At 48.5% G+C, this 27,532-nt stretch overlaps 1 protein-coding gene across 7 annotated transcripts in view; it reads left to right on the top strand.

The window, feature by feature from the left end:
• The window catches only part of MGRN1 (mahogunin ring finger 1), a 57,273-nt gene that overhangs the window by 21,885 nt on the left and 7,856 nt on the right, over nucleotides 1-27,532 (top strand). For 5 of the 7 annotated variants that reach the window (XR_012676199.1, XM_075165967.1, XM_075165970.1 and 2 more), the window contains exons 5-11: nucleotides 7,858-7,975; nucleotides 12,002-12,068; nucleotides 15,040-15,092; nucleotides 18,298-18,345; nucleotides 22,742-22,810; nucleotides 25,182-25,341; nucleotides 27,167-27,276. Coding sequence is in view for 6 of the 7 variants with exons in the window: in XM_075165967.1 (XP_075022068.1) it covers nucleotides 7,858-7,975; nucleotides 12,002-12,068; nucleotides 15,040-15,092; nucleotides 18,298-18,345; nucleotides 22,742-22,810; nucleotides 25,182-25,341; nucleotides 27,167-27,276 (625 nt within the window). In the remaining variant the exon portion in view is untranslated. The remainder of the gene's footprint in view (nucleotides 1-7,857; nucleotides 7,976-12,001; nucleotides 12,069-15,039; nucleotides 15,093-18,297; nucleotides 18,346-22,741; nucleotides 22,811-25,181; nucleotides 25,342-27,166; nucleotides 27,277-27,532) is intronic. The other 2 variants (XM_075165969.1, XM_075165968.1) reach the window with 2 other exon arrangements.

The raw sequence follows: 27,532 nt of genomic DNA on the forward strand, positions 1-27,532 counted from the left end.
ACCTGCCTCAAAGGAGCGTTCAGCAGACTTTCCCAGGTAATCGTGGTGGGAGATATGCTCAGCTATACCGTTTCCCAGCCAAGATCTTGGGAACACGTAGCTCTCAACTGCTGCCTGCTTCTTCTCCTGAACTGTTGAACTCTTGAGTTTCACAGGGAGCTGTATCGTCACCGCTGTGGGACCGCAGTTGACCAGTAAAGTCTGGAGAAGGCGAATGCGTGGCTGTTGGTGATTGTAGAGGTGTCTTCACCTCTGCAGCCCCATGCCCAGGGGAAGGTACCCAGCACTTTCTGGTGCTAGTGCAGGTGTCTGTAGAAGCCTCTTAGATGAAATGGGAATTAGTTTAAATCTAGAGGGGACTGCTGCTCTCACCTTCTGAATATCTTGCCTGGTTACTTTCTGTTGAGCCCAAAGATTCTTCAGACTAAACCACATTAGTTCTCAGAGGACCAGCTGGTGCACTACCCCAAGGGTAGCAGAGACCAGATCTGCCTGTGTCCAGAGTCTCTTCAATGGCATGGAATTAGCGGTGACCTGCCTCTGAACAGCTCAAGACCCCTGATATCCTCAGTTTTATTTATTTTTCTGGTTGTGTCCATTTTCTTTGGTTTTGGAAATCAGCAAACTGTTCTGCTGTGCTTCTGTTTCCTGTGGCAGTACCCCAGTGAGCTTTAGCACAGCGTCTTCCCCGAGGATCTGTTCTCATCTTTGGTTGGTGGTGGGTGTGCTCTTGGGGAGTTGGTCTGTGATCTGGCTGGCTTGGAGAGAGTGATATTTCTCAGTTTGTCCTTTCCTTTGGCTTCAGTTTCCTGGCAGCTGGGTAGAAAGCAGGGAATACCCTGGTTGGGGAAACCATCATAACAGCTTGACTGCTCACCCGTGAGGACAAGGCTTGTATGCTCAGTGTCACAGTGGTGACAGGCTCAGGCCTGCTCAGGCACCGTACCTGTCAGCTTCAAAAATGTCCTACAAACAAAGAGAAATTTGCCGTCAGAATCCGTGATGCTACCTGAGTTTTAAGCCGGAGAGGCAGCTCCGTGCCTGCGGTAGAGGCGATCGGCCCGTGCAGCAAGGAGGGGTTCAGCCATCTCGGCCGAAAGGCAAAGGGTGACCAGGATGGGCCCTATCTAAATGGCATGAGAATCTCTGCCTTAGCATATAGGAGGCACAAACATGCAGGTGTGCGAGCTGTACGTCGACTACTCGCTGGTGATTGCCCATAAGCGTGTAATTTCCCCCCAGATGAATGACAGGGTACTCTGCGTTGCATTTCCACTGCAGGGCTGGCAGTACTCCTCAGCAGCTCCTAGAGAATAGTTGAAGGACTCCCAGTTCGTAGCCTGCCTTCTCCTGCAGTAACTGGTTCATGTGTTCGTACCCTTAGATGTCTTTGGTTTAGGAGGCAGGTATGTTTTTTGCAGCAGGCTGCAGAGACGTTCATATTCTCCTTTTGTGTGTGCTCTACGAATGCATCCTTTCCTTTTCTGGCAAAAGCCTTGATGTGCACACTATTAGCCTGTTCCTGGGAGGGCCCCCGGGACTTTTCCAGCTGTAGGTATCCTGCTGACTAGCAGGAAGGATTATGTAGTTAAAACATGACAGCAGCGGTTGTTTCCTCGGGGGAAGAAGTCAAACCAGCCCTGTAGCTGGAAGCACTTAAAACAGCCAGCTCTAAAGACATCAGCAATCCAGGCAGATCAGGAGCTGATGATAAATATGACATGAGAGGTTTGAGTTTTGCAGCCTATTCTTATGAAAAAGATCTTCCTCTTTGGACAGAAAAGGTTCTCTTCCGTATCCTAGTAATGTTGCCAAGCTCTGTTTTCTCATTATGAAGAGAAAACACAATGAAAATAGGTCAGTCTAGCTCTGTAATCCTTGCCCTTTTTCAGGGCTGTGCTGTTTGTGTTGCTTATGCACAAATGGGTGTACTGGATTTTTTTTTCCTTAAAAATCTCATTTCCTTGTTTGTTTTGCAATGGCTGCTACACTCATCGCAAACATCCTACTGCAGTCTTTTAAGCTGACGATGGACGTGACACTGCAATGATTATATATTCTGTCTGCATGTGGAAGTTTGAATAGTTGGTTCACAAAATGAAATCCAACTGAATTAGCGCATGGCTGTTTTAACTAAAGCTGCATAGGAGAAACAGAGGCACTCAGATGCTCCTTTGGTTATTTAATAGCCTCTGTCTATTCAGGGCCTTTGAAAGGTGCTCTTGCTGCTTTTGGCTGTGGACTGTGGTGATTAATATGAATTCTTTGTGTAGAGAGATTCCTTCTGCGTGAAGAAGTCAGAGGCGAGTGCTGTTTTTCGCTAGGCGCAAGCCTTCACAGCTGAAGCCTGCTTTGATCCAGGCAGACACCAGTCCCCAAGGGAATGCTGTAGTGTGCAAAGTTCACAGGCTGGAGAGCTAAATTCTATAGATTTCACCGAGCAGACAAACCCTCTGTCTTTTAATAAGAGTTCTGGCCTTTGTGCCTCTCTGGGTGGCTGTTGTGTAAGCCGCCAGCTTTGAAGCCTGCTTGGAGTCGTGGGCACGGTGCTCTCACCGGTGGGTTCAGCCGCCGAAGGCAGACCTCCACAGGTGCTGGAGCGGGATGCGGGCAGCAGGGTTTCAGCTGCGTGGTAAGGTGTTTGTTTCTTCCTGGCCTGGAGGGGAAACAGTCCTGGGAGGAAGCAGGAGGGGAGGAGAAGGAACTGCAGTGCACCAACGTAGCACCCGCTTAACCTCCCAGCTCTGTGCAGGAGCCTCTCTGGGCTGGATCTTGCCTAACTCTGACTGAGACCCAGGGCTATGGCCTTCGTATATTTTGGTAGTGTTTCTTTTATCAGTAAAAGTCACTTTGAGTTGAGGCATTTGTTCGACTTCTCTCTTCCCTGAAAGCTGGACCTGTGAGATCCTGGCCCAAAATGAGAGGGGAGTGTGCGGGTGGGAGAGAGAGGGGGGCCAGCGTGCTTGCTCCACGTCAACTCCTGGCCCCTTTGAACACCAGCAGAACATGACTGGCTCCCTCCTCATCACCTGTAAGAGGACATGGAGCCTGCCAGACAGTCACAGCCTGTAGCAGTGGAAGAATTGGGTCCTGAGTACCCTCTAAAGCTCTCGTGTAACTCCGCCTTCAGTAACTCTGCCTTGTCCTCGGTTCACTGCAAATTGCCGTGCAACGTGCGTAGCTGTTACTAAAGAAAGAGGACTCTCATTTTGTCCACAGGCTCTTCAAAGCGCAGACTGTCTCTCAGCCGTTACTAGTCAAAAACGGTACCTTGGGGCAACGTTGCTATGGGCGTCCTGCTTTTCTCTGAGGAATGGGGTCTGGACAGTGCTCTGCGTAACTGAGGCAAGCTGGCTAGGATCCTCGCCGGGTGCTTCTCAGTCAGGGGTCCCAGCGTGCCTGTGGTAACAGGAATCATCTTTTGACTGTCCGAGGCAGCCCCAGTGCCAGGCGGAGCTGAGCGCGAGGAACACAGCAGTGAAGAAATCTGCACGAGTTGGGACTGGCGCCCTGCTGAGAACTTCCCCAGGCGCTGATGGGGGATGAGCGAGAGGGGAAAACACCCCCACACATTCGTGTTGCATCTCCTGTGAGCATGTAGCAACAGAAGCTTAACTCTGCTTAGCCAGAGGTTCCCGAACACTAGCACGCCACTGGTGGCTTGGGAGCTACTTAAGGTCTACAGATGCCCGGTAGCAAGTCTGGACTGCATACGGGGAGAAGCCTGCGTGAGCCACAGGCTGAGTTTCTCCGTGCAGGCAGCGAGTGCTTCTCAACTGACGGTGGAGGAGTGAGACTGGGGAATAATTTTAATTTGTCTCCTGTTGCCTCAAAAATCACTGTGATGTAGTCCCAGGGCTTCTCGTCTGCCGGTTCTCCGATACACAGCTGGTTTTGGGGGGTGGAAGGTTTTGACATGGGGGAGGAAGGAGTCAGTGCAGAGTGTAAGCTTCGCTTTGTGGGAGTAAAGGCGTGTCAGAGAGCTTACAGGAGGAGGTGGGCTGCATGAATCCCGAGGACAGAGCTGGGGGCTGCTGCTGCAGGCAGCAGGGTGGTACCTGGCGTTGCTGGTGATTGTCATGCTGTCAGGGGTACCTGAGCAAACAAACAGGTTTAAAAAAATGTGACTGGTGATTTCTGTTTGGTCCTGACCTAATAGGACAGACCCCACTTCTCCATCGTCCTGAGCTGCCAGTGATTGCAAGGTGGTTTTGTTAGACCTCCTGTCTGGATGGAGACCTGGTCTGAGAAATAGCAGCCCAAACATTCAGATTTCAGCCTTTATGCAGGGAGAGGCAGCGCATTGCTTTTCTGCTATCCCTTATTCTTAATATATGCTCTCTTTTTCTGTAACACATCTCCACGGCTCTACAGAGCTTCGCCCCTATTGATTGCTGTAAGCCCACAGCAGCATAGGTAGGGAATAGAAGACTTACGAATACAGCAGATGCCAACCAAAAGGGCTGGGGATGGGTAGAGACCACTTAGACACTAATATGCGGATACTTGCGTTGTAACAGCTTGCTAAGTTGTCCTCCCGTGTAGCACGAGGAGTGTGTACTTGTGCGGTGGATCCTCTGCATCACCTTAGAAAGAGGATCGATCTGTGTGACAGTCTGGGGTCACAAGCACTTCCAGGGAATTCACCTTGGAATTCTCTTGGCCCGCTGGTGCTTGGCAGCCCCGGCACTGGCTGCTGACTGGAGGTCTCCAGCGTTGTCTGGGTGCTCAGATCCAAGTCTGACATGCGTTTTGGCAAGGGGGGCTAGTCAGTCACACAGTCCGAGGCATAAAGCTCACTTGGTTCACTTGGGGAAGCCTCCTTGATATTTTTGTCATGCTCTTCAGCTCAGAAAATCTATGTACCTGGTTTATTTCTTTTCTCAGGGGCGGTGAGAGCAGCAAGTCTATGCGAGTACTGTTCTACCCTATCCTCCTTGGAACAGCATTACGTGTTTTCCTGTTGTAGACTGGTTTGGGCTTCTGTGCTGTAAGTGCAGGTCTTCCAGCCTTCCTGGCACTCATCATTAGCATGTTTACACCCCTTTCCCAGCGCTGCCGTGGTGTGTGTCATCCAGGCAGTCTCTGACCTCCACTCTCTCCTCTGCACTTTATTTCTGGCAGGTCCCTGACTTGCTGTCACCTTAGATAAGTCACTCTTCCATCCCCTGTTTTCCCAGCTGTAGAGGGAGAATTGTGCCTCTGCAGAGCTGGGAAGCTTTGAGAGCGCCACAAAAGGAGCTAGATACAGGCTTGCTCTATTCATTGTGCTTGACAACTCAGTAAATAAAACTTCACTCAATTGCTCGCTCTGTAATTCACACATAAAAGACCTGTCATTCTGATCTCTCCCACATCATGCTTTAAATGCAAAGGATGGAGTGAGACCTTCTAGTAAAGCAGCACAATTTCAGTGCAGTACAGAGTGGTCTTGGAGGGTAAGGTATTGTCATAAATAACGTAATGCACCTGCCTTGGCAGGAAGAGCGGAGTGCACGTGGTGAACCTGGCCTTCGTCACGGCCTTCCAGAATTTAACGTGGATCTTGTGACACTTGATAAGCCTTCTGGATCCTCAGAGGGTGCAGGAGCTACACTAGCTTTCCAGAGAAAGCCAGCACTTCATGCCAGTGGGGAGCCTGTTTTTTCCTCCTTGGATTTGAGAGGAATTAAAAAGTATTAATCATCTTCTGGTATCCAGGTTCTTACACCTGCAGCTGCAAAATGCATCCTAATCATTGTGCTTTAAGGCTCTGTGTTACAGTGCTGGCTGGCCTGAGCCCTGGAGGGCAGCCCGCTGTCTCTGTGGGCTCTTGCACTCTGGCAGCAGGTAGCTGCCAGAGCTATAGCTCTTGAGTGTAAAGTTCCCACAGCATCGCTTAAAGCTGAGTTTCAAGGTTCAGGCATGTCCTCTCTAATCACCTCTGCCATCTTCCAGCCCGGTCTTTGCATCTCTGGTGTGATGTTCAGTTCTGCAGTTCTTGGTTGACTCTGCACCTTGGGCTTTTCCCACGGTTTTTGCTTCACCCCCTCTGGAAGTGAGCTGCCCAGCCCTCTTGCTCCTTGCTTAGAGAAACCAGAAGGCATTACCTCGGATGTAGAAAAGCTTTGTATTGCCATCCCCTTCTGGTGTGCTGCACTCCTCCACAAAGTGTAGTTAGGCCGAAAGAACTCCACCCTTTGCTTACGTAGCTGGTGATTTGTAAGCTGTGTCTGTTCCAGAACAGCTGAACGTCCTCAAAAGTACAGAATCCTGTTTTTCAAACAAAGATTCTCTTTTCTTTGCCTCTGTGCACGCTTTAACTGATCTGCTTGACAGGGCTCTGTACTGAATCGGCCACATCAAATGCCTTGATCTCCTCTGGTGTTGTACTGCCCGTGTTATTCTTTAAGAAATGGAATGAGCAAAATCTGAGGAGCTGGTTGACAGGGGATCCTGTGTGATATCCCAAGCTGAATTAAGGAAAAACTCAGCCTAGATCATTGCTCCTGGTGCTAACGTGACCTGTCCCTGGAGCCTGTCCCTGGGCTGTCTGGTTGATCAAGAACAGTGGCAATCAAGTTTGGACAGTCAACAAGGCTTTGAACTTGTAGCTGTTCAGTGTGCAGTGTCAGGAGGCCAGCGCTCTCACAGTGTCACCGTGTGAAGCTCTGCTTAGGGCGTGATGGTTAGTGTGCAGAAGAGATAACATCCCATTACTGTGACCCGCTGTTTAAGTCTTTCTTGTAGAGCTGGAACTAGACCTGTCTCGTCACTGTGCCAGGGGAGGTTGTTGTTTCTGCAGTGTAAGCCTCTTGGGCAAGGGATCTCTCGCTTTCTCTCCGGTTTGTCAACATGCTCTGAACACATGCTCTGATAGCTTGACAACAAAGGCTTTGGTGGTAAAAACAGTTTCAAATGTTCCCACCTTGCTTTGCAGTTCTCTGCCTCCTCTCCTGTGCCATAGCGAGAGAGAGAATTGGCATAGCGAGAGGCTGTGCACATCTGGCGCAGAAATCACCCTCCAGAAAGGGGTGAAAACGTCTTGATCCTGTTTTGCCACTGAAGCCCACGGTGAATCACACTGTCCGTAGTGACGGTCAGTGGGCGGTGAAACGTCTCTCTTGGGGCAGACAGTGCTGGGTGGGCTCTGGGTGCAGAAGATGGTGGGTGGTAGCTATGGTCCTGTTCCAGAGGTGTTCATCCCAGCCTCGCAGTGCTGGCGTTTCAGTGCTGGGCCTCAAAACAGTGGAAGAATTGTGACTCTTCTCTAGGTAGCCGACGTGGAGGACTGATTGGTGTCTCTGGTGGTGTTGGTAGCCCTGCCCCGGTAACCTCTGGGGAAGCACATGAGGAATAGAGGAGTGAATTGGAATGGCTCTTGCTTACCAGGATGATGGCGAGCCAAGCAGCGTTTCTCACTGCCGAGCTGTCCTGCGGAGGCACGGGAGAGCTTTCAGCGCTGTGCTGGGTTGTATGTTGCCCCTGTTAGATCATTGCTCGTTCTTCCTGGGTTTCCTGCAGAAAATAAGACTGCGTACTGGGCTGAAAGCCAGCGTTGCCTCGGCCCTGGATTTAGCGAGCTGGCCTTTGCCAGGCTGCCGCACCCCACTGCACTCCTCTGACACCCAGTGTTTCCAGGCAGGTCAGTATGGATCCAATCAGACCTTGCCTGTCTGCGCTGCTTTCCCTTCCCTGTGCTCACCTTCTTGCTTTGACCTTTCCCTTCCCGTTTTGTATGCCCACTGAATGGCTGCCAGCCCCTGCCAGCTCTGCCTCTTAGAGCTGCCACTTGTGATTCCTGAAAGGCGGACAGGCGTGAATGAATGAGAGCAATCGTTTGTTACAGCAAGTTTTCTTTTTCCCCCCTTTCTTCAGATACAGCACAAAGAATCCCTCTCTGCAGTCGGAGACGGTTCATTACAAGAGAGGGGTAAGCCAGCAGTTCTCCCTGCCTTCCTTCAAGATTGATTTCTCAGACTGGAAGGACGATGAGGTAAGTCTCTTCTCGGCATCCCCTTCTTTCCACAACCCTGTTGTCCCAGAAGCACTGGACTCCATTTAGTGCCATGAAGTTATGGCTGGAAGACACCCTCTCCCAGGTGCCATGGCACGTTTTGTGGGTGTGAGACGAATGGGGCCCTGGGAGGAGCAGGTATCAACACTGCATGGGAACTTGGCAGGTAGATCAGGCAAACGGAAGAAACCCGAAGAAGCGACTTTTGATATCACTGATCAGCTGGCATCCCAACGTCTGGTGTGGGAGGGAGACTGCGGAGATTGGCACTGGAGCTCTTCCTGGAGGAACCCGCCACTCCTCAGCCTTCCTCCCCCTGCCAGCCAAAGAGCTTGTGGGAGCAAATGTCTGTCTTGATCTCTCTGTTTTGGTGTTTTTTTGGTTTTGTTTTTTTGGCTGGTCCTCTAGAACAGTGGTCTCCAAAATGGGGTGCATGCAAGACAATTCATTGGGGTGCGGGAAGAATTTCAGTAATACATGTATATATCTTATAAATAATAAATACACATATATGGGGCGTATGTGCTCAAAAGATTTTATTGATGGGATGAATAGTCAAAATAGTTTGGAGACCACTGCTCTGGAAGAGTCCTGTTCTGCTTAAGGGCCACAACTATAGCAGTACAGGGTTGTGGGGGGATGCTCTCCCTTCTGGGGCAGACTCACACTGGTGCATTAATGCTGAATACGGGAATGCCTTCCTCCTTTTAGTTTAACCCATAACTGCAAACAGACGAGGGCTTGGTTTTAATTAAGCGCTGTGGCTTTTACTACATAGCAAGATCTGTGGACTCCTGTTAATTTTGGTATCTTTGCAAAATTCCAACCCTGGCAGTAACTTTCTGCTTCTTCAATCTCTGAGCTTTGGCCCAAGGGCTTCCCCTGCAATGACGCAGGGCAGGGAGGCCTTGGTCTTTCCCCTGCTCTGTGCAGAATTGCCATAAGAGATTTCTGATGCAGAGGAGTCGGTGTGTAGCTACTGCTAATGTATTTGTTCCTGTGGACCCCTCTCACAGGTCAACACTGATAAGTGTTCATCTCCTGACCCAAGCCTGTATAAAAGTATTCTGTATGTGAACCCTGGTAGATAACACTACCTATTTAAAAAAAAAAAAACAAAAAAGAAGATAACTCTACCTATTTAAAAAAAAAAAAAGAAAGAAAAGAAAAAGAAACAAAAAAAAAAGAAAGGGAAAAAAGTAATCTTTCATGTATTTTGAGAAGATTGAATAGCTATTGTCTTGAAGTTACAGTTATAACTATAATCAGTCCCGTGCCTTAACAAATGCCGTGGTGGTTACCAAGAGCCTGCAGAGTCTGGTCTCCTGATGTCTTGGTTTCTTTGCCAATATATGATTTCACAAGTTCAGCCTACAAAAGCCTGGAAGAGCTGCTTTTCAATCCCTCCTGTTGTCTGAGAGAGCTGGAAAGTAGGAGCTCAGTTCCCTTTCTTCTTAAAGAATTGAGAAGTTTAATTTTCACTTTTGTTCCTGCCAGCAAGGCTGTAACTCGAGTACTAAAGTCATGTCCCTTTGACAGCTTAAAGGGAGATATGCTGCGGAAAAGTAAGCTTCTAGCTCCCTTTGCTTGATTCTGCTGCATCCTCTGTCTCCTCTTTTTTCATTGGTGTTACTGGGAGCTCTGGTTGTGGAGAAAATGTGGAACAAGCACTGTGATTCAGAAGAGTTTCTTCTCCCATTTCGGCTCCATGTACATAATCAGTCCTTGTCCTCTCAAGTCTAGTAAAATGCATACGGCTAAATCTTCTTAGCTGGCCACTGAAATGCATCACTTCTATCTGAGAGAGCTGGCAGAGTGTTATCACTCAGCTGTGTACAATTGCATGCTTCAGATTGCTTTCCAGCTTTTTTATTGCTGTTGTCCAAAAAACCCAGATTTACTTCATATTTTTGCTCAGTGTAATACTCGCATATGATGTAGTTCTTGGCTGGCCAACAGAAGCGAAAATAATGTTATGTTGGGTTGTTATGTGGAAAGCTTTATAAAAGTTTACTTTGTCTTCATAATATACTGGTTTGCTTGCAAGTTATAGTGTATGGCTTGTGTTGAGACAGTTTTTTTCAGGTCCCTAAAAATGAATGTGAAATGGACCCTTAAAGAGGCCTTTTGTTTGAGAACGCAAAAGTTTGTATCATAAAGCAACCACAATTCTATGATGTGACTTTCCCTTCAAATGGACAAACAGTAACTGTTGTCATACAGTAATAAATCAGAGCAGGAAGCAAAGCAAAACCATAAGCTTCTTTCAGCAGTTTTAATCAATTGTCCTCGATGAATTTTCCCTCTGTGGCATGCCAAAATGGTTCAAAAATGCAAGCTGGAAAATAGTGGCTCATTGAGTCTCTTCTATAACAAATACTGAGAGGTTAAATGAGATTTTTGTGTTTGCTCTGTCACTCTGCTGTTTTGGAAAGAGAATAGATTCTGGTAGTTTAAAGGAGGAATAAAATGTAAAACCATCATACAGAGGATGAAAATCAATATCCCTCAGGTTTGAAGACTAGCTAGGTCAAATCGTAAGGTCTTCCAGCACATGCTTTTTGTTTGGAATCAAGTATGCACATGTGAATGCATGTGTGTGTGTGTGCAAAGCTTTGTAACCAGCTAGGAGTTGCTTCTAGAAAGCGCTGCAGAAGCTCAGTGGCCCCAAACGCATGCAGCCTGCACGAGGAGCATGCAGCTATGGACAGAAGAGCAGCAGGCTTGCAATTCCCTCTTCCCTCCCGTGGAAGGTTGGTGAGCTGTTGCAGTCCGAAGCACGTGCCTGCGGCTCTTGGCAGAGGCGCAGCCGTGTGGCTAATGGGCTACGGCACGCTTGGCTGGTGGCTGCCAGGGTATATCGTCTCCCAGTGTACAGTTATCATTCATTTCAGGATGAACATTTAGGTTGTAATTCATCTGAGGAGGAACCACTTTCAGCTATGTTAAGGCTCACGGTGAGCGTCACCTTCCCTCCAGTCTGGGTGTTTTGGGTTGCCGTTTTTGCCGATGCCAACAGCTACCTTGATAGTTTATCTTTTGAGGGGCTGGCTGGAGAAAATCACACTGCAAATGATGTTGGGGCTGCGGGAAAGTGAGGGAAGCCCCAAAGGTGCTGTGGCCCTTCAAATTGGGTCTCAGTTTTCACTGGAAAACTGAAAACAGACTACCTGGAGCACCATGGTGGAATGACATCTTTTTCTCTCTTGGCAAGAGATGAGACAAAAAAACCCAAGTCAGTAATTAACAAAAAACACCAGAAATCCAGTCTTTGAGCCACTTCTGTTCCTGGCATAGGACAGTGTTTGTCAGGTTGCGTTTTTCTTGTGTTTGTAAGATGACATGGAGCTTTTGAAGCGCTTTAATGAAGCGCAGGGCAAAGGAAGAAATTGAGTCTGTTTTCCTTGCACTCAAGTGAGGTCTTAAATTTTCACTCTCGCTGATTAGAAGGTCAATGACCTGAATTTCATAACATGCCAAGAGATGGAAATCAGTCTGGTGTTTCCTTAGAGTGTTGTGTGAGCTTGAAGTTTTACAGATTTTTCTCTATGTCTTCAAGAACTTCATACAAGTTGTGGTGTAGGGAGCATAATGCATACTGCTGTGCTATAACCAGTATATCCTACCATACGCAAGCAAAACTATGGCACTAGATATATTTTGAGAAACTTGTCCTATTACAAATCACTCAGGAGACTTTCAGGATATATGAATTAGTGAGAATTAAATACCGTATAAAATTCAAATGCAGATCCTTTGCTTTGCTAGCCACGGCTGGCGTTCAGTGCCATGTCAATGTATATATGTTGTAGTGATTCTGGCTGACTCCCTTTGCAAGTTGGTGGCTGAATTAAATCCTCCTGCTCTGTCGTGTCCTTTTGAGACCAGGGACTGGGGACCCGTCAGAAGGGGCCTTCATTCTTCTGATATTAATGCTATCTCAAGCTTTGTCTTCAGGCAAGCCTGGTGTGAATTGTCTAACGTCATCCCTTTTCTTTCCCTCAGCTGAACTTTGACTTGGATCGTGGCGTGTTCCCTGTGGTCATCCGAGCGGTGGTGGATGAAGGGGATGGTAAGCGTGGTCTTCTTCTAGCTCTCTTTGAGGTTATGCGACTCCTTCAGGGCAGGCCTCCTTCTGCAACGATGGAAACATTTTGCTTGTACAAAGGCTTGGGGAGCCTTTCCAGAATAAAAATATTTCAGGAGTTCACCTTAACTTCCCTGTATTAAAAGGGCCCAGCTAACCACGGCTTCTTACATGAAAACATGCTTTTAAAAATAGCCTCTGTTTTTTACGGGAAAAATGGCTAAGTATTTAGTGTTGGAATGGTGTTTAGGAGAGCTCCTGGCTCTGCCACCAGTTCCAGACACAAAATGGAGGGAATTGCTTCCTTTCTCTTTGGGTTTTGCATTTGCAGTTTGTAAGGCAAGGAGGGAGTTGGTCTTTTCCTCCTCTTTGAGGGATAAGTTGTCTTCATAAAAGCTGTAGCTAACTGTAGGGTGGGCCTTCCCCTCGGCACAGTGAGAGAAAAAGAAATGGTTTTAAAATGCTCAGACCACTGTTCAACCAAATACAGCTTCATTCAGCCGTTTAAAATTCTCCTGCTTTTTCTGAAGGGTGCTGAATGGTTACAATAAAAGAGCATAACCTTTGATGAGAAATAATATTCTTGATTATTTTTAAAGCACGTTGCCATTTTGGAGAGGGAAGTCCAGTAAATGTTTAAATTGTTACTCACCTTGCACAGTGTTTTCTTTAGGGGGCGTGTGCTTTTGAGCTCATGTGTTTGCACTCATTCTAAGCATCAGCAATGAAAAGGGCACAAGGAGGTCACGTTTTCTCTAAAATTGGGGCTGTTGTGGTCAGCAGGACCAGCATTTCACTTCTGCATTTTGTAACGTTTTGTACAAAATTTAAGAATAATTAGAAAGGAAAAAAATCCATTGTTGATTGCATTGTTTAGCGCAGTCATTTGCTCAGTTTCTTATGTTGTAGATGTGAAAGTCCCCAGAAAGTCATTGGGTTATTTACAGTCCTCCAAGCAGAGTGAAATAGATCTGGATGAAACCAATTTAAAGTGTGACTAACAAAGCACAGTGCAACATAAAGAAAATTACTTCTGAAGTGCATCTGTTTTTAGTGATTTCAGGCACTGTTAGTAAAATTGACATATATGTATATTTCTTGACCATAAATATAAAGCACCTTCCTCTGTTTATGGAGCTTTTGGCAAGGTATTTTTACTTTCTAATGTTGGGCATGCCTAGAAGGACCAAAAATAGAACAGGAGGCAGCATGGGAAGCATACATTTATGCACATACCATGCCCAGTCTTAGCCAATAGTGAACTGTCATCTATTTTAATAACCTGGAAAGGCAATTGCTTTTAAATCCTCTCCTGGAAAGAGTATCAGCACAAAAATATGTGACACTTGAGCGAGATTTGAGGAAATTGTTGTGTATTTTGGTTCTTTTTTTAACTGATGGGACTGGAAGGAGCTGGCCTTGTGTGTTTGAAGCACCTGGAAAATTACAGCTGGCCTTTAACTGCTTGTGTTAAATAAAACTGAATGGCAAATTAAAATAGCGGTCAGCGAGATGTTGGTTTGGACTGAATTCTGCCAGGAGATGTTTGCGTGCCTTGAAGAATGTGAGCTTGCAATGTTAGCCCTCTCCCACTCCTGCCAGCGGGATTGCTCTCAGGGAAAGGTACAGAAACCCTTTGCGGGGGGAAGGTGCCGCACAGAACGGGTCACACAGCTCCAGCCACACACGCTGCTTGAATGCCATGGAGGGTACGAAGGGAAGCGATGCCTGTTATCTCTTTCTTGGCTATTCAAACTGCGGGGAGGGACCTGAATTTCATTTACTGAGTGAGCTAGAACAGCCTTGCTCTTGGCTGGCGGAGCGGGGAGCAAGCAGATAAATTCCCAGTTTCAGCCCTCTTTTCTGCATGCCATTATGTTCCTGATTGCACCCAAATTGCCAATCTCAGTTACCCAGCAACTCTGCAGGCATAGACTCTTCTCCCACATACCGCTGTTTCCAAACACGATCTTTGTGCCGTATTCCAGTGAATGATTCCTGGAGCTCCTTTCTCTTTTAGACAACAGAGGAGTTGCTTCCTTCAGCTGTTAGCTTTCTGGCACAGAGCTGATAGCGGTGTCTGCCAGCGCTTCTGCACGTGCTGAGCACAGCCCGGGTCCTCCTCGGTCCAGGCAGGGCGAGGTGGTCACGTGCCTTCCCTTCCCTCGGTGACTCCTCCACGACCTCTGTCTCCCATTTCCATATGATGAGCCTGAACATAATTAAGCAAAAGGGTCCAACCAGTTGAAGCTGAACAGAACCTTTAGAGTCTTGAGCCAGAGAGACAGGGGTTGTACCTCTATTCTGTATTTTTATTTGCTGAGGGAGCCATGAATGCAGTACAGAAACCTCTGACAGCCCCTTCTCATTGCTGGTGGATTAAGACAGAAGCCTCGAGTTTGGAAGAGGGAAGATGTGATATTTGTCTTTGGGGAAAAAATCAGAGAACTGCACAGAGATGTTTCAATGTCCAAAATTGGTATGAGAAATAAATGTTTTATAAGCATGTCAGATTAGAGTGAAATAAAGTGATAAGTACCAGGGCTGGAAGTACTGCCGACTGCTGTTAAACCAGATGGATTTATTAATCTCTGTGGTAAATTCAGGTAATTAAAAACAGGAATTTGAGGGGCGAGCAGAATCCCCCTGAGCTCTTTGTTTTGCTTTCCCTTTCCACCTCTGAAAACAAAATGGGATCGTTTGGAGCACCCAGGATAATGAAGGCATGTCTGTAGGGCCCACCACAGAGCCCAGCAGGGTTTTGCTCTTGCTCTGCAGGAGTGTGAGATGAAGCAACCTGACAACAAGATAAGAAAAGTTTTAAATTGCAAGAGGAGATGAAAATAGAACAGGTGGTGGTTTAGAAATTGTAAACGGACTAAAATTCAGCTTGTAGTAGTTTTGTGCTTGTGCTGTTTTAAAGGTTTAACCAGGACTGCTCTTTCTCTTTTTCCAGTGGTGGTTGAGGTGACAGGTCATGCCCATGTTCTTCTGGCTGCATTTGAAAAGGTAAATGAGTTCTTTTTTCCCTTCTGCCCTTGTATATGTAACGTTTCCATGGGTAATTAGTTTGTATTTATATAACACTTAGCACAATGGAGTCCTGGCCCGTGACCGGGGTTCCTCAGTGCTAGAGTAGTACAAATAATTGCTTGCAGCAGCTCCTGTGCAGCCTGTAATTATCATTTGTACCTGAGCTGGTCACTCAGCTAATTGTAGCTGGTGTTTCCTGTGCGTGGGGAGAGGGTGTGCCTCAGTGGCTGTGATGTTTGAGGCTGGAAGGTGTTGACCATGGCTGCTACTGTGCAGTTTTCCAGGGCCTCGTGATCTCTTTACAGAACTGGATCTGCTGTGTCCAGACCCTGTTGCACCATTGTTTGGCCTTAGTTTACGCATACCACCAAGCCCTTTTAAAGAATTAGGGTACATCCTGCATGAAGACTTTGAGCTCCACTACCTTTCGGTGGCATGTTTGATGTAGCTGACCGCTACCTACATGGTAAGGCTAAGCCAAGCTGTATGCACAAGCTTGATAACAAAATCTCTTCCCATGAAAACTGGACCCTGAAAACAGTTGCAAGATCCATAACTGCACCATGTTGGGTCTGGTTGTGGTAATACTGCAGACACATCCTGGGCATGTGGAACTTGTAGTGACATGCTAAGATGAGGCAAGAGATGCTGGAGCAGAGCTGGGGCATGTAGAGGGGAGCAGCATCAATGCTGTGCTGTTAGAAATTCCCCACTTCCAGGCTGGCATGTGGACTGACTTCTGTTTCTCAATCTGCTTGGTTCCCGCCATATCCCTGAGCAAGCTGACAGGTCTTATTTTGTTCCTCCTAGGTGGATAATGTGGATGGTGACAAGCTGAGTCAGAGGGCATGGGAAGCACAGTCTGTCCTAAGGAAGCCCTGTGGCTGGAAGATGCTCTAAGTGTTCTAGGTTGCTTTTTTGTTGGACTTAGTATGTGAAGAAAATGGGTTTTCCTCAGTGTTAGAAAGGCTGCTCTGGGCACTGGCTCTGTAGGTAGTTCTACTCCTGGCAATTAGAGATCTGTCAGAAATGAGATCGGCAGTTGCAGGATGCCTGGGACTAGGGCAGGGATGTTATTCTTCTAGTTTCCTCCTCCAGCTGATCGGGAAAAACAAAACACACTGGAATCCCTCAGTTGTTGTTCAGCAGCACCTGGGAGAGGACAGTGTGGCCAGTGGGTCCTTGGGGAAGGCTGTAGTGTTTGGAGTCCTGCTATAGATGGAGACCCCCTAGCCTTGCAAAGTGAATGATCAACCAGTTCTGAGGAGAGAAAAATAGATGAGACCACCAGCTTCCTGCATGTTACAGCCTGATTTGGAAGTATTCCATGCACGTTTGCCTTCCTCATCTGCGAGACTCACCTGTGCTCCCCTGGCTCCCGTCATAGCTTTTTGGTTGTAGCTAGGTTCAGATTAGGCTTTGGATCTGATGATGCGAGTATGATTTTCACTTACAAAGGAGTGTGTCTTGTTGCTGTTTTCCAAGTATCCAAACATAGTGCTGTTGCAGTAAGCCCAGCCTCTGTGGTTAGGGAGTAGAGCTCTCGTTTGGACCTGGATTTGTCCCAGCTTCCTGTTCTAGCATCCCATGTCCAGCACTTGGTAATGGCACCTTATAGAAAGTAGGAAAATACACATGTATTGGGAATGTATTAGCACGAGGGCAGAAGTGAAGCTTTGGAAGTTTCTGTCTCATGAGATTGGAAAGTGGCTTGAACCTCCTTCTCCAGCTTTGGAAGGAGGATTTCAAGGATTATAGGTAAATTCCACGTACTGTGCAGAACTTCTGAGCTCTCTGGGTGCACAAAGGTTATGGCAAAATCCCCCTTAATGTTCAGGGAGCTGAACGAGGTATGCAGCAAAACTGGGAACCGACTAAAGCTGGTCAGGCCATTCCATCAGTGCTGGGTTATGTCCTGTGTCCAGGTCTGAGCTCAAGGATTGAGAGTGCTTCCCTTCTTTTTGTAGTCTGTGTGTGCTGTGAGAGGGAGATGCTGTCTGGTGGGGCCACTTCTTACTTCTCACCTTTCACTGAATGCTTGAAACAAGATCAAAATCTTTCTTTTAATAAAAAGTCACAGGGCAAAGTGCTTGTTGAGTTCTTTCTCCTCCCTGCTTGATTAAAATATATTCCCCATCCTTAGAATAATTGCAGCTTTTGAAGTGTAGGTCCATAAATCCAGAGGAGGTCCTTGCTAATAAGCACTGCTGCTGATTACCAGAGCATGCTCAGAGGACAGACAGACCAGCAGGCCTTGGTAACTTGCTATTTATATATATTTATATATCTTTAAGATCAGAATAGTAACCTTGATGCTATGCGTAGCCTGGCCTTGCAGCTCTTCCAAAGGCAGAGACCTGGCACTTCGTGTTTGCCTGGAAAACAGGACTGCTTTATCTTTTGCACAATGTTGTTGTCCCTTCCTTCTGAAACTCCTTCAGCAGGAAGGAGTCACAGCAGCAGGACCTGCTGGAGTTTCACCTAAATCTCCTTTCCTGCTCTCTAGACTCTGGCAGAGGAGTTGGTTTGGTTCATTTTAGTTGGCCCTTGCGAATGATGGAGAAAATAGAAATAGCACACTGTTCCTGTCACTAGTTCTGATGCCAGGTATATACAGAATTGTTGCAGCTGTGCCTGCCGCCACTGAGCAAATCAAAGGCTCGAGGTGGTCACTGCAGCTCTGAAGATGGCAATGTGGAGCACGTGTGACTTGTTTCTGACTCCATCCAGTGGACAAGCCTTGTTCTCAGCCTCCTGCCAGCCCCCTGCTCTCTTGGGGCTCTGGCCTCAAGAATGGCTCTGTAACTGGAAGTTATTTAGGGTGTTAACAAATATCCCCTGCCAAGTCTTGCTGGACTTGCCGAAGAAGTGTTTGCACCCAGTTGGACTGCTTACAACCTGAAAGCATCCAGTGTGCCGATGGATTTTTGTGTATGCTCTGACCCACTTCAGCCAGGTTTAACTTAAGCCAAGTCTGTCTAGCTCTGCACTGGAGCAGACAAGGAGCACTCTGATACCCTGTTCCCCTAACTCTGCTGGGAATGATTGCCATTCGGGCTGTCCCGGTTATACATATGCCACCCTCCCCTTAGGGAGCAGACACCAACTCTGATCATGAGTCTGTTTTACTCTTAATTTGTACACTTCAGCTATTTAATACCTTTCCTTTTTTTCCTGCTAGCATGTTGATGGCAGTTTTTCCGTGAAGCCGTTAAAACAGAAGCAGATCGTAAGTACCTGTTTCCTGTCTACTGCTTGATTAAAGACGTTTGCTGGTGTCCCACAGGTGCCTGACTGTACCCAGTGGGAAGCGTCCGTGTTAGTTCACCGAGAGCCCGAGATCTCATCTTGTTAGCTCAGATATCACAAGCAAAGGCAGTGAGCTGCTGGCAACCCTTAACGTTGGGTGGGTGGTTGCACAGCCAGATGTGTGTTGGGGGGAACAAATACGGCAGCGGGGGACTGGCAGAGCAATGGTGCAGGTCTCTGTGCTCGGCTGGGAGGCAGGCACTGTGTACAGTTCCTATACGTTCCTGCCTTGCTGGCATTTGGCGCTTGAATACAAAACTGGCAGAGCCCCTAGACATAGCACAGCGCTGATGCTTCCACATCTGTATAGGTGCAAGTAAATTAGGTTTGCATAAGTGAGCTTAAGTGCAGTATACGTTAAGTAGCATGAAGCACATCTGTTCATTGACACTGCCTGATCTCCTTAGGTTCTGTGTTTTGTGGTGTGGAAGGATATCTTTGCAGGCTCCCCGTGTCCCACCTGGAAGCTGAAAACTGTTAGCTTTCCACATGCTATGTGTTAAGATATTAGGGGATCGTCTTCTCCCTGCATGAGCTTTCTTGTTGTGCCCATGGTATCTCTGGAGCGGCCCCAGGGACTGAGACCTTTTGGCTCATCTTGCCTGTCCCCTACGAGTATCCTGGGACTTGAGCAGTCGCAGAAATGGTCTTGCTTTGAAGCTGTTGTTCATATACCAGACTGCATGTGTTATGAGGGGAAGGGAAGAAGGGAGACTGGCAAACAGGGAAACATTAGGGATCTGTAGCCCTTTTTTAGCCCATTCCGGTGTGGTGTGATGTGCAGAAGCTGTGCACTGCCTTATCAAGGTTGAAATTGCATTCAGTCTTGCATAGAGAGAAATACATAAGCAACTGCAAACTGGTAAGATTGCCAAGAATTTCAGCTTCTGAAAGGAAATCTGGTAGTAATCCTGCTGCAAAGATCAGCTTGAAATTGTCTTGGAGAAGCAGATGAGATTTTGGTGGTCGATCCCTTCACCTTTAGATGTGTGCTGTGTTTCTGCTTTAAACGTGTTTGACTTCAGCTGCTTGTGATGATGGCTAGGGTTTTCTGATCTGAATTAAAAAACCTTTTACTACCAAGAAGGTCATTGAGTGCCTTAATTAGACACTTTTTGCTCTAAGATGTTCTTTCCAGTCCCCAAGTCAGAAAAGAGCCACTAAACAGTACCAGTTAATCATATTTCAAAATTGCATTCAATAATTCACTATCTGCCTCACCAGTGCTGTGCAGAGACTCATGGCCTGTCCTTCAGACTTGCTCATGCCCAGTGGCAGCAATATGAGCCCTCGCTGCCAGAGCTTTATGCCGGTGCCAGTGGTGAGTTACTGCCGCGCCAGCCTGACGTCTGTTCTGAGCCCTGTGTGTCCCAGACTGACCTGCGCTCCCCTCCCTTCCTTGGTGCTTAACTTGGCTGTGTTGCAGCGTGGTCTCCTGGCTAGTTGATCGATCTGGGTCCCACAAGTATTTTTAATAGAGACAGCCAGAGACTGTTCCGGAAAGGAGTCTACAGAGTGTGCGAAGGCAGGTTTGTAGTGGGAACATCCAGAAGAGCCATGCCTCTGAAGGGAGAGCTTGTGCACTGTGCTGGAAGAGGCTGCCTGAGCACTGGGGGAGCAGAGCTGTGTGATGCCAGTGGTCCTTCTTCTCACATATTCTTCTGATCAGAGAAGAGCATTCAGGAGTTGATGAAAAGCCTCTCGCCTATCTTGCTTGTGGATTTTTGGGGGGATTTTTTTTTAATTTTTTTTTTAAAAAAAACCCCAGTGCTTACACGGTTGTGAGCTCTCTGTGTTGGTGTTGGGTTACTGTGCACACTAACGCAGTGTGTACCATTCTCCATTTAGCACTCCGGACTCCCCAAATGGAGGGCTGTCTTGCTGGAAGTGCTCTCCGGGGAAGTTCCCACCCTACCACAGTATGGTTAGCTGACTCCTGCAGTGAAACAGTCTGTGCCTGTCTGTCTTTACTGGCAGAGCGTGTAACCTTCCCACTCAGTGTTTGGTTGTGGGTACTCTTTTTTTATTGGCAGTTGGTAAAATGTAATACTTGTATGTTCTCTCTCATGGCTTTTAAAATAGAAGGAAGCTCTTGCTAGAAGAACACACAGTACCACTGAAACTGAGATAGCATCTGCACCCATAAGAGCATAGAGCAGAGGTATAGAGTATATGTCTGCAGTATAACATCGTACATTCTTCCCCATCACTGCTTTTCTTTTGCCTTCCCCTCCTTGCCATTGCCAGGATTCCCAGGTACCTTTTGTGTGCATCTTTGGGAGCAGGAAGCAGCAGCTAATGAGCTGAACTGCTTTGTTCTCTCAGCTGAGATCAATTATAATGTATGTGGCAACCTGTTTAAAAAAATTCAACATGGATGAATGCAAACAGATGGATCAGCAGAAAACCATGACCTGGACTTGGCCGGTGGCTCCTGTGTGCATCAGCTGAGGCTCTATATAGCAACAGAAACCTTTGGAAGGGTGACGTGGTGCGGGATGGGTTGGAGAAGCGCGAAGGTGAAGGACTGCATTGTGTACAATCACCTACTCCTCCCTATTTACTCCTACTCTCTTAAAACCTAGAGATCTTTCCAGTAAGAGCCACGTTGCACTGCTCACTCTTTTCCTACTGGGACATGAGCTTCTTGGGATTTTTAGAGACAAGCAGTTAAAACGAATGCAGACTCCTGCAGAGGCTTTGATCTCTTCCTTCCTTCCTGCTTTGAGCTGACCACTTCTGCACTCACTGTTATCACGATCCTCCGAGCAGTCAGGATGCTGTAACAAGACTCTCTTTGAAAAGTCAAGTTACAAAAGGACATCTCCTGCATAATTGTTCCCAAACTTCCTGGGTGAGTTGTGAGCCACTGCAGAGGATTTTGCTCAGTAGTCCAACAACTGACCTCATTGCCATGAAATGCAGGCCTAGAACAGATTGTCTGCAAGCTGCACGCTGAGTTAAACAGGGAGACTCCGGAATTCGTTTGTTAAAGCTGCTGCGTCCCAGCTCAGAGCATTTCTAAACTGGCAAACAGGCTGGATATAACTAGCTCCTGCCCCCATCTTGGCACGTGACGTCTTCTGCAGCACTGAAATCCCATGGCAAAGCCATCGCTCTTCTGAGCACCTGGCTTGACAAAAGGAGAGGAGAGAGGCCAGTTACACACGGAAATGCCAAAAGCCCTGGGATTGACGAGCTGTTGAAGCACCGGGTTCCCGGTGGCTTGGCTTCACTGCATGGTGTCAACTGGACAGTTACTGAAGATGGCAAGAAAGCGTTTCCTTCCCCTCTTTGCGAGATGTGTCAGTTTGATACCTTGCAACCCCGTCACCATTTTACCTGTTGCGCGGTTTTGTGCGGAGGAACACACACTGCTCTGGCGAAGCTCTGCGTAGTGCCAAATCTCAGGGGACCAGTATCTTTGTGCATCCTTGTAGAGGCTGCTCCTCATAGCTGTAAGTCTCGCCTGTACTTGCTGGCTAAGCTAGGGAACAGGGGAGAACACCCCACAGTGCAGAGGGGGTTTGCCTTGCTGGGACTTGAACCATCAGCCTTTCTTGTCTCTAATTCAGCTGCTCAGGGGAGTTTGCAGGCAGCTGCCAGCGTTTGCGTGAAGTTATGGCTCCGAGGAGTACGTCCCAGGTTTGGGGCTGTGAGCAGCTTCCACTGCGCCTAGAGCACTTTCTGCCACCACACGCCCCAATTTAGAGATGCCAAGGGCCTGGAGGTGGTAGTAAATGACACTGTACTAATGTTGTCCCTCGAGTGCTTCTCGTGCTAAGGGAGATGGTTTGTCTCTTCAGTAGCTTGACCGTATGCTCCCAGTGATGAACAGGGAAGTGATGTGCAGCCATTGATGTGCCAGTAATGAGCTGTTGGCACAGCACCTCTCCTGAGGTTACAAAGATGGGTGGAAGTTCATCTTGGTTAAAGTTAAGCAGTACTTCACAGAAGGAAAGGACTGTGGAAGGCTGATTGCCTCTGGCTTGTTTGAGCTATGGGTGCATGTTCCCTCTTGATCTCTGAGACAAGCAGAGTACTTGTTTTTCAGATGATTTTGATAGTGACAAAAGTGGTCACCTGGGCTCCCTGCTCAGACCAGATGGGATGGGCACCACTTTTTGAGCAAGGAGAAACTCATTCTCCCAGATATCCTTTGCAATATTTGTTTTTCTTAATTTTTTTGTGTAGCTCTAGGGGAGCCAGCTGCCGTGGGTGTAACATGGACATTTTGACACAGGGAGGGAGGGGAGGTGATCACGAAGCAGCAATGACAGAGCAGCTGGCACTCCAACTGTTGTCTTCTTCCCTAGGTTGACCGGGTGAGCTATCTGCTTCAGGAGATCTACGGCATCGAGAACAAAAACAACCAAGAGACCAAGGTAAAGGTGCTCAGGAGGCTCCTGCTCCCTGAGCTGTGGGTTTCCAGCCTGCACCTTCTGCTTTTGAGCTTAACTATGGGGCTTGGCAGGGCAATGTGGAGATGCTTCCCCGAATGACTGTCAAGTCTGTGTGCAGGCACTGAAGAAGCCCAGGGACAGCAGGTCCTCACTGTTGTAAGGCCCAAACAATCAGTCGAGTTGTGCTGAGATAATTTGAGATAGCATGAGGCTCTTGAGGATATTCCCTGCGGCTGGAATTGCTGGGAGAGAAGGATATCAGTGCCCCATGGGGCAGAGCACTGATCTTTAGGGCTTGTAGAGACAGTGGGCCAGTGTCAGCTGCTGCTCTTGGTGCCCTGAGGCTGCTGGCCAGTCTACGTGCTTCCCAGTTTGCAAGGCCAAGAGTATCTTTTTTTCTCCTCATTGATTGTAAATGAGCATTGCCTCCCAGGCTCCTCTGAAATCTTCCTTCTGGTGCCCACACCATCTCACTGCCTCTCTGCAGTCAAGGCAGTCGTGCCTGGTGTGTCTGTGCTTTGCTCCTGTGACTCCTTCCTCGTCTCCTGTTTGTAGGGGAGGTTTTTTGTTTGGTTTTTTGGTTTTTTTTTAATGGGGGGACTGCATGTTCCCATAGTATTGCAGGGAACTGAGCTCTCTAGGGCTTGCCGGTGCCCAGAGAGCAGCCTGCATCCCCCAGCAAGAGGGAGCACAGCATCACTACGGGGTGTATATGCAAATGCCTTAACAAGAAACATTGCCCATCTTTAGGCAGGAGCTTCTGCTGAATCCCAGCTTGCTGCACAGCCCCATGCAGATGACGTGACTGCTTTATGCTTGCTTTAGCCTTATGTAGAGCTGCCCTTTGCTGCCACCTGGGCTTCAGAGTGTACCAAGTGCTGGCCTCGGGATCAGCCTGCTCTGGTGTGTGTAGTGTGTGATTTGCAAAAAGAGGAGTAGTCAAAGAGCAAGACAAGCAGGATTTCCTCTCCAAGCAATGCAGTGTCCTGCTCAAAGCATCCTGTGGTCTCTGTCTGCTTGTGCCAACAGGTAGCGCCTGAAGAGGCAGGAGGGAGAAGTCTTTTCAAAGATTTTTCTTGCACAGGGTCTATTTAAGAGGATTGAAGGCTTCTGTTTGAGTCCTCCAGGGTCTTGTGATGATTCTCTTGATCCAGCAATCACACATTTGTGGCCCATCAGACAAGTGGCCTGGGGCCATTTTTGTTCTTCCTAGTATACTTAGCAAACTGTATGAATGGGAAAGCAAAAAGCCTGCCTTCCCTACCTCCCAAAATAGATGAGGAGTGCATCTGATGGAGCAGACAGGCTTGCAGCCTTTTGCTGGCATGGTCAGCAGGCTGGGTGTGGATGTGGCAGCAGCAGATGCTGTATATTGCAGTTTAGACCAAGGTTGCCCATGGTCTGGCATGTGTTAGCGCTGGTGACCAAAGGGGCCTCGTGAAGTGGGAATAGACAAAGGTGGAGGGTGGCCCATGCTGGGTCATCAGTTTAGTGGGCTCTGGCATAACTTCTGTGGCATCGGTGGGGAGACTGTGGGGTTCTCGAGTGTCAGTGAAGAGAGCTCTTGTGGTTGGAGAGTGGGTTTCTCCTCCCAGTAACAGCTTGCTTGGTGGCTCTAATCCCATTTGTGGGGCTCTGAGTGACGGAAAGACTAGTGTGATGATGCATGTTCATGTTGAAGGGGTTCACACTGACCTTTTTACCAGGGTAGCTGTGAGCAGGTGAACATCCCAGGCTGGTTCTCCTGCAGCTTAAAGCTTGTGCTAGCACAGGAGACCGGTGAAGATGTTGTGGCAGGAGAACCACCCACTCCATCGCTTGTTCAGAGGACCTGTGGAAACTGGGCTAGACATGGCTGGAGTGCCTCCTGTCCAGCTCGAGGGCAGCCTGACCTGCTGCCTGCCACAGCCAGCAAGGTCTCTGTGGACATGGGGCAGAAAGGCTGGACTGCCAAAGAGCCCGCTTCCCTGCTGACCCTGGGAGCCACCAGGCTGGCAGGCAGGAGCTTGTTCTTGCTCCCCGTCAGCCGAGGGGATCCCTACCCCAAGGGGGCTCCCCTCTGCACACAGCTTAGCTCAGGGGAGGGACAGCTATGCCGTGAATTCACGGTACAGTGCCCTGGTCTCTAGCCTTTAATGAGCTCAGAGCAGAGCCCCGAGAGGAAGGAGTGTCCGTAGCAGGGCTGTGTGGGCTGGAGCTTGCTCTCCTTGAGAAACCCCTGCTGAGAGCTGCAGAAAGAGGATGCCAGCTCTCACAGACTCTTGGGTGGGAAATTTCCCCAGGCTTCAGAGTCCCTTGGCAGTTCGATGTGGTCCTTTCCATTCACATGCCAACGTCTTGCCTCTCATTGCAGCCTTCAGATGACGAGAACAGCGACAACAGCAACGAGTGTGTGGTTTGCCTGTCGGACCTCCGCGACACCCTCATTCTGCCCTGCAGACACCTCTGTCTGTGCAATTCCTGCGCTGACACCCTGCGCTACCAGGCCAACAACTGCCCCATCTGCAGGCTGCGTGAGTGTGTGCCCAGCAAACAAGGGCATCTTTCTTCTTCCTGGGCTCCTGTTAAGTCAGTACAGGCTGTGAGAGGGAGCATGTGTTTTATATACCGCGCCCCAAGGCTCAGCATCAAACATGCTGCTGCTCTCACTGGCATCTGGAGATCCCTGGCACCTAAAATAACTGTCTTCGAACAGGGAAGGAGGAGAGCACGTGGGAGAATGGCCCTTTGTCCAGTGCCTCCCGGGCCACTTGCCCCCTCCCTGGGATGGACCTGAAGGTGCAGGTGCTCTGAGCCGTGCCATGTAGGCAATTCTTGTGTTTTGGTGAAGAAGATGGAAAATCCCCCAAAGGAGGGGATGTAGAAGCTTCATCCTGAGAGTATCTGGCCGAGACAGCAGCCAGCCCCACCGGAGGGCTGTCCAAGTACTTTGCGTGATTTTTTTTCCCTCTGACAATCTAATTTTGACTTTACCAGGGAGGCAGAGATGAGATAACAGTCAATTTGGAGTCCTTTGCTTTGCCAGAACGAGTTAAGAGGATCTGCTTAACCCCTGCATTGCTCAGCTCCCAAAAGATGGAAAAGATTAAATATCCGTTCTGACACTCAGGCAGCACTTGCTGAATTCCATGTCTGTTCTCAAAAGCACAGAGGCATAGGCGTCTCATGAGAAAATGCCTGTGTTTTTGCTGGAATAGACAGATCATGTGTTTTACCCTGTGCTTGGTCTCTGAGGTATTTGATTGTTTCTAATTGATACTTCTCAGAAAAAGAAAAAAGAGCCCAAGACAGATGTTTGGCCTGAGAAATTAAGTCTAAACAGTTCAAACTTGGCAAAGACGCAGTAACCAAAAGCAAAATCTTATCAGAGGAAGTCCCAGATAGCTTTGGCTATAAGTAGCACAATTTAAAACACAGGAACAGCATTATCTCATCTGCATGCTGCAGCAGAGTAGGTTGTATTTGTTTGGAAAGTGCCCCCGTGTCAGACTTCCTGGGAATCTGCTTCTAGGGAGTGCAGAGGCAGCAAGGACAGATTTGCACCTCTGGCTCTAGGCTGATCTTGCAAGCGGCTGGGTGCAACAAGAAATGCCTGGGCTTTTCCTTATGTATGAGCAAGTTCTTACAGCTGCATCAGAACAGATGTCTGGCTTATTCATATGCGCCCTTGGCAGAGAGGAACTAACAATATTAAAGATCTGCAGATAGAAAATGGGACTGTGGGCAGGCAGTGGAGATCAAAGCTGTTGTGGTGGGAGGACCAAGGGATCGCTGTCCTGGAGACAGGAGTTCAGCCACTAACCCGCTGGCTGGGTTTGCAGTTGTTGCAGAGCCTCTTGCCACCGTAGTGCCGGCCGGTGAGTGAGCAGCTGATGGCAGGAGCGATGCTTCCAGTGCCAGCGGGACCCCAGGGCTGAGACTTGCGGAGTCTGAATGAACCCAAAGTGGTTTTGCATGAGGTCCCCCACCATTCTGTAGCTTGTAGTGTGCTGCCCGAGGCCGAGCTCATGTTTTTCTTACTGTGTTGTACAGTATCAGGCCTGAAGCATCTCTGTACTACGTGACTGTACCGGGGCAGGCAGTGCCTGTTCTCCGCAAGGGTTACGTGTACCCAGACTTTTTTTTGGCCAGCAGATCTCTCCCCAGTATAGACTGATCAAGTAGAAGCCAGACCATAGCGCTTGGCTTTGGTGTGCTCCATGGTCCTGCTCCCCATGCTCACGGGGAGCTCCCCCGTGCCGATGGCCTGTCTGTGGGGAGCTGAGTTCCTCCGGCTCGCGTCTGGCATGGTCTGGTCCTGTTTGGCCGCACGGTCACCTGCCTGCTGTTCTCTCCTAGCCTTCCGCGCCCTGCTGCAGATCCGGGCTGTGAGGAAGAAGCCGGGGGCTCTGTCGCCGGTGTCGTTCAGCCCTGTCTTGGCACAGAGTGTTGACCATGACGAGCACTCTGTAAGTACCTCGCAACCCCGTGTACAAAGCCTGGGCGCTGATCGCAGCCTGAGCAGGCAGCTTGCGCGTGCACGAGTTGCGTGGCGTGATGGCTGGCGTCCCTGGGACCTCAGGAGGTGCACTCAGGCCTTGGAGCAAGGGCTTCCTGAGCAGTGCAGCCTCTCTTGTCAACCCTGCTAGACAGCCAGGATCTCTCCTCTCGTGGATGAGTAATATGGCTGGTTTTAGCCAAGTGCCCTCCTGTCTTTAGGAGGAA

This window comes from Calonectris borealis, chromosome 16 (genome assembly GCF_964195595.1).
Source record: "Calonectris borealis chromosome 16, bCalBor7.hap1.2, whole genome shotgun sequence".
In the NCBI taxonomy this organism is placed as follows: Eukaryota; Metazoa; Chordata; class Aves; order Procellariiformes; family Procellariidae; genus Calonectris; species Calonectris borealis.